Source organism: Cherax quadricarinatus, chromosome 36, assembly GCF_038502225.1.
Source record: "Cherax quadricarinatus isolate ZL_2023a chromosome 36, ASM3850222v1, whole genome shotgun sequence".
Lineage (NCBI taxonomy): Eukaryota > Metazoa > Arthropoda > Malacostraca > Decapoda > Parastacidae > Cherax > Cherax quadricarinatus.
In genome coordinates this window covers 13,678,164-13,684,163 of record NC_091327.1, presented here as the reverse complement: position 1 = coordinate 13,684,163, position 6,000 = coordinate 13,678,164, and the positions used below count along the sequence as shown (strand labels likewise).

General features: G+C 43.3%; 1 protein-coding gene across 1 annotated transcript in view; it reads left to right on the top strand.

Moving 5' to 3' along the window:
• The first annotated feature begins 3,686 nt into the window (after positions 1 to 3,686).
• The window catches only part of LOC128691409 (homeobox protein Hox-B4-like), a 63,292-nt gene continuing 60,978 nt past the window's right edge, over positions 3,687 to 6,000 (top strand). The window contains exon 1 of the mRNA XM_053780277.2: positions 3,687 to 4,665. Coding sequence (XP_053636252.1) covers positions 4,167 to 4,665 — 499 coding nt within the window. The 5' untranslated portion in view covers positions 3,687 to 4,166. The remainder of the gene's footprint in view (positions 4,666 to 6,000) is intronic.

Below are 6,000 nucleotides of genomic sequence, written 5' to 3'. Positions count from 1 at the left end.
ATATGAATTTAGAGCTTCCCATGAATATAGTAATATAATAATGAAGGAGAACTGTAGTAGATCTAATGGTCTTTCAGTCAGTCATTCTTGTACAGAGAAAGTGAATTTTTTTTCTGGATTTTTGTGGAAGATGGCTAATGTAATTCCAGTCTTAAAATCAAGAACAAAGTTTATACTATCAAATTACTGCACAAGAAGCCAGATCTTAATAGTAGGTAAATTATTATAATAAATAATAGCCTGTATAAACAAAAGCCACCTTAATGAAGATAATTTAATAGTTAAATACGGGGCCAATCTTGCCTTACCAATTTACTGACCTTCAGTAAATTGTTTGAGGCAGTAGATCATGATAAAGAATACAATGTTATTTATTTTAATTTCCTTGAAGTGTTTTTATAGAATCACTCACAGAACTTTTACAGAAAGTGGCAGCACATGGTATTGGAGGGAAACATCTCAAGGATCGAGGCATAGTTGACTAGTAGAAAGCAAAGAGTTTGTATTAGTGGGATAAAATCCTAATGAGACATATTTCAAAAGGCATTCCACAAGGATAAGTTTTGGGCTCTTGCTGCTAGTAATTTACGATAATGACCTTGACGAGAGTATAAAAAGCAACATGAATAAATCAGCTAATGCCACATAATACGCAGAATAATGCATTGGAAGAATGATACTAAGCCTTGCCTGCCATGGGTTCGAGCCCCACCAGTTCTGTGATTAGAATTTGTCAGGTCATCATCAGAAATCTGAAGCTAAGACAGCAGCGTCTAAGGATACTTAATAAAACTAGCAGACTATATAGCACTAAATGGCATGGGAACACCGACGAATTGTAGATGATAAAGACACAAAAAATAGCGTTTTTTTATTAACTTTAAAATGCTTGCTGTGCAGGTGAACCATAGTCTGAATAGTTTCAAAATAATGTTTTGTGTTCTTCTAATCTATAGGTAATAAACTACCATGTTTTTATTTATATCACGATATATAAGTAACTTGAGTCCAAATATTATTCGAAAGCTCTATGCGGTAAGGCATCCGTTAAAATATTCAGCTCACCTCTGGTCCTCGTACTACATAATTTATATAAATCCATATTAGAACATAGAGGGAAGGATGACAAATTAAATCCATTGCATAAGGCATCGTTCATTTTGAGATAGACTGAGAGCCCTGAACCTACAAGCTCTTGAAAGACGAAGGAGGGGAGATATAATTGAAGTCTGCAAGTGGAAGTGAGATTTAAACAAAGAAGTTATAAATAAGCTGGTAAAAATATCAAACCAAGAAAGAACTCGGAACAACGGGTTTAATTTGGGTAAATTTAGATATGGAAAGAAGTCAGGAAAGTATTGATTTAGCAATAGGGTTATAAATTGGTGGAACAATGTACCAAGTAGAGCCATTATAGCCTTAAAAATAAACGTAAGTATGAACGAGAAGGTTTGGATTTGAGAAGTGCCTATCACGGGCCAGAAGGCCTACTGCAGTACGCCTTCACTCTTTTCATATGACTACTGCAGTAGGCCTATTGGCCTATTCTATGCACATCTTTTTCACGCCTACCCGTTTCTATTCACCCATTTGTCTAACGAATTTTTAAAATATCTGACAGAATAAAAACCGCTTGTTTTTATTCTGTCACTTAGAAGTTTGTTCCACTCAGGAGTGTAAAAAGTTGCTACACCGGTATAATATACTAGAAGAGGTGAGGAACAATGTCTTCAAGTTTCTTATTAGTTTTTAAGTGATGGGAAGAAGTGGAGGAGAGAAGAGGGACGGGCCAGGTATAATGAGAGATAAACATAAGATCAGGTGTGTATGTGTGTGAGTGGTTTTCAGGTACAAATTAGAACTAATTACTAGGTAGGAAGAACCAGGCTACTTCCGATGTGCCTACATTATCATTTGTGGTAACTTAAAACTGCGAGGCGACTGTGTCCTGGTCATTCCTGCATCCGGCCCTGTCACCACTAGCTATCCGAAGTATCCCTGTCCGGCCATGCCACCGCTAGCTATCCGAATTATTTATACCAGGTCCTCTACCCATAGCTTTCCGAACCATTCATACACCCGGCCCTGCTACTGTTGTATCCAGCCATGACACCGCACCCTATCAGCCCTGTACCCTGCACTGCCAATACTGTACATCTGAACTTCCCCTGTATCCGGCATTGCCACCGCTGCCCACATGAATCCACCCTGTATCCGGTCCTGTCCATTCGGACTCTCCCACACACTCTCCAAGGCTACAACAGCAATTTAAAAAAACACGCATTATGCAAAATGAGGCAAAACCAGGTATTATGCAAAGTTCGTGCGACAATTTTTACATTGAGCAACAGCCTGAGAAACGGTGGGGAGTGTTTTATTTTTGTGTACATGGGAAAATGGCCACTGTAATGACAGACCTTAGAAATGGCATTCATATGACATTCTACCTCTGACTTTTTTTTTTTCTTTTTTTTTGGCTGTTAGCACATTTTCTGAAGGACTTGAAATATTTTTTTTTATTTTTTTATGCAGGAATGACTTGGACAATTTTGTTGTATTGTAACTTATGGCCTGGCTTCGGTACTAATAATTTTTTTGCTGAGATAATAAATTCATTTATATATAGCAATGTGATAATTAATGTGATAAATACGTTAACAGTACTTATAAATTCATTTGCACTTAGTAATGTGTTAAACAGTGCGATAAACACTTAAGAGGGTTGTAAAATAAGCGTCTTTAATACTCGGCTTCACATATAACATTATGCAATTAAGAGATAAAATATCTTTGAACTCTTTTAAAACAATTTATGTTTATAAGGCAGGCCATAAAAACATATTAGCACGTCCTCCATTCCTAAGAGCTGTTATTTACCTTATCATTATATCAATCAGCCACCGTACAAATGTATTATGACAAAAGGTTCACTAAAAGCTGCTACGAATATTCCTTCTCACGCGCTGTAGATAAGCCACATGTAATTTCCTTCATTACAATCTTGGGCACACCTATGCACGCACATACGGAGCGTGGGAGGTGATAGCTGAGCACAAGCACTGTGTGGGACAACTGGTCGACACTCGGGTATGTGACGAACGTATGTGAGGGAGCACTCGCCGATACAATTGGTTCATTTTTCTCACTAGCGGGTCTCATGGGAGTTCCGCGGGCCGGGAGAGAGAGGCGGAGGCTACAGGTGAGGTACCGGAGCCCCTCCTCTCGTTCTGTCGCCTCCACAGCTCGCGCGTTCTTCCCCGCCCTCTGTCACTTCGCTAATTGTATCGGTGTGAGCCGGGCGGCCGGACGGGAGTGCCGTGACATATCCACCATAACATTCACGGAGAAGCCTTGTCTGGTGATCCTGCAGCGGCTGCAACGGAAGTAGCGGCCGCCTACCACGGCGACGGACCGGAACACAAGACGCCAGCAGTCACCGTCGGACCTCGGCGACAGACACGTCAGGCCAAATTGGTCCAAGTGTTCCCGTCGTTAACAGAAGACCAAGTGTGGCCAATAGCGGCTGCAGGCAGACCAAGTGAACCCACTTGAGTGGCGGATCCAAGAGAGGGGTGGGGGGCCAATCATCGGCCGCGCACACACAGTCGTCTTAAGTAAGAAGAGGATGGGGGAGGGGGGCATGTTAACCCTTGCCTGGAGGTGCGCAGTGGCAGTGCGCAGGTCACAAACACACATGGGCCCCGGCCGGCAGTAAATCAACGCCAATCATCGTCTGGCTGTTGGACGAAGCACACGTGAACAGAAGGCCATCGATCAGTGCAGTGAGTGAGCCTAGTGAGAGTAGGTTGTAAGGGCAGGTGGTACTGCCCATTTGCCCTGCCCAGGTGCCCGCCCCTCGGCTCCTGCAGCCGCTGCTGCTCCGTCGTCAGGAGAACTCCACCCCCGGGCGTCAGTGCTTATCGGAGACTTGTGGCGATCGGTCGGGTGGTCGGGTCGGGATGCGCGCACAGCCCGACCAGCCCTGGTGGTTCGTTCTCTCCATTCATTAATCATGGTGACGTAGCCAGCGCGGGTCACCCGGAACCCTGGTATTGGTGCTCGCAGATCACGTGCTATGCTAATTATCAGTGCTAGGAGGAGTCAAAACCAACAGTCCAGGCACTACTCTCAAGTAATATTATTTGGCTCCAAATCACCAAAAATTAATGACGATGAGTTCGTTTTTGATGAACTCTGGCCCGTACGTGGACCCCAAATTCCCACCGCCGGAGGAGTACAGCCAGAACTCTTACATCCCACCTCAGAGTGACTACTACAACCCTGCCCAGCATTACTCCTACCATGGCATGCACCAGGCCAGCATGCAGTATGGCCGCGAGGCTATGCAATACAACCATGCAGGGTACTACCAGCAAGCGTGTGTCATGCCCCAGCATCAACCCATGGCCGCCCACATCAGCCCACAGCTTGCCCCCTGCCACAGCCCACTGCAACAGCACCAAGTGCCCCCACGCTCCCCAGTGGCATCGCCAGATCCCTCTGCGGGTAGTGCGGGCGGGGGAGGCAGCATGGGGGCGCAGATGGCGCAGCATATGGGTGCTGGGGGCGTGGAAGGCTCCCCCGAGGAGGCGGTCACGGAGCTGGATGCCAACGGTCAGCCAGTCATCTACCCCTGGATGAAGAAGATCCACGTCGCCGGGTCAGGTAAGCCTTATAAAATACAACCCACACTGTGTGAAGAGCTCTTGATCCAAGGATTTGGAACTACCCTGTCCTTCCTCTAATCAAACATGTGAATTTCCAATTTCCAAGGCACTGAACAGACGTCAGAGTTTAGTGGTGCCCATTAAATATTATAAATTTATTTTCCGCTTCCCACAAAAAAATGTTAAAAAGAAGAAAAGTTTTCCTTCTCATTAAAAAGAAAATCATTATGTAAAAGGAATAAAAAAAATAATTTCCCCTCTTTGTCAACGATCAGAAAAAAAAAATTATTTTCCCTCATTGCTTCAGGAGATTTCAATACCAAGCGTGAGTGCAGCACAGCGGGCGGTGTTCCACCTCTCTCGCTCGATCATGCCAGCCTCCAGCCTCTCACGGGAAGTTCCATGATGCCTTGAACTTGAATGATTCACCAGTACATGTCCCGGTCTGGGTCTTTTCCAGATGGTGACCCGTTCCCTGATGCCGCTGAGGGGTTGTTGATGTTAGAAGGCCTGGGCCAGGACTCGTCCTGGCAAACCTACGTGAACATGGGTTCTTGTTCCAACGATTTGGCTCTATTCTCCTTTTCCCATGAATGAAGTCGGATTGCCTCCTATTCCCCTAGGAGCTCTCTAACCCAGACGGGTTTAACGCTTCTTCTTATGAAGGATAATGATCACAGCATCAAGCCGAACATCTCAGAAACTTACAACCTAGTGTTATAAACCTTGCTAACTCATATTTCCTCTCCACCACTCCCTCTTCCCTAGCCCCTTAGCCCCTAGTTCTCCTTCCTGCCCCTGTCCTCTTAGTCCATGTAACCTCGTACCACCTCCCTTTGACCTTCTCCTTTCCCCTTTGCCGTTGTCAACGTCTCCTCTTTCTCGCTTCCCTTAACAGCAAGGATTCTCGAATTACCAGTTGGCCGTGACACGCATCATACTGCCTGAGAGTGGTCACACCTCCCAGCCTTCCTCCTGACCGCACAGAAATATATTGTATTAGATGTTAGATAAGAAAGCTAATTAGGAAGGGAAATTGTCTGTCTGCCTGTCTTGTTTAGCTTTCTGCATTGCCATTTATTTTACGAGTGACAAAGCATACGCAAACAGTAACGAATTGTTATTATTATTATCAATGTTTAATAATAATTATAATAACAATAACTATTATTATTACTTTTATCATTATTGTTACATTATAATAATATTAATAATAATAATAATAATAATAATAATAATAATAATAATAATAATAATAATTATTATTATTATTATTATTATTATTATTATTATTATTATTATTATTATTATTATTATTATATTAACTTGAACA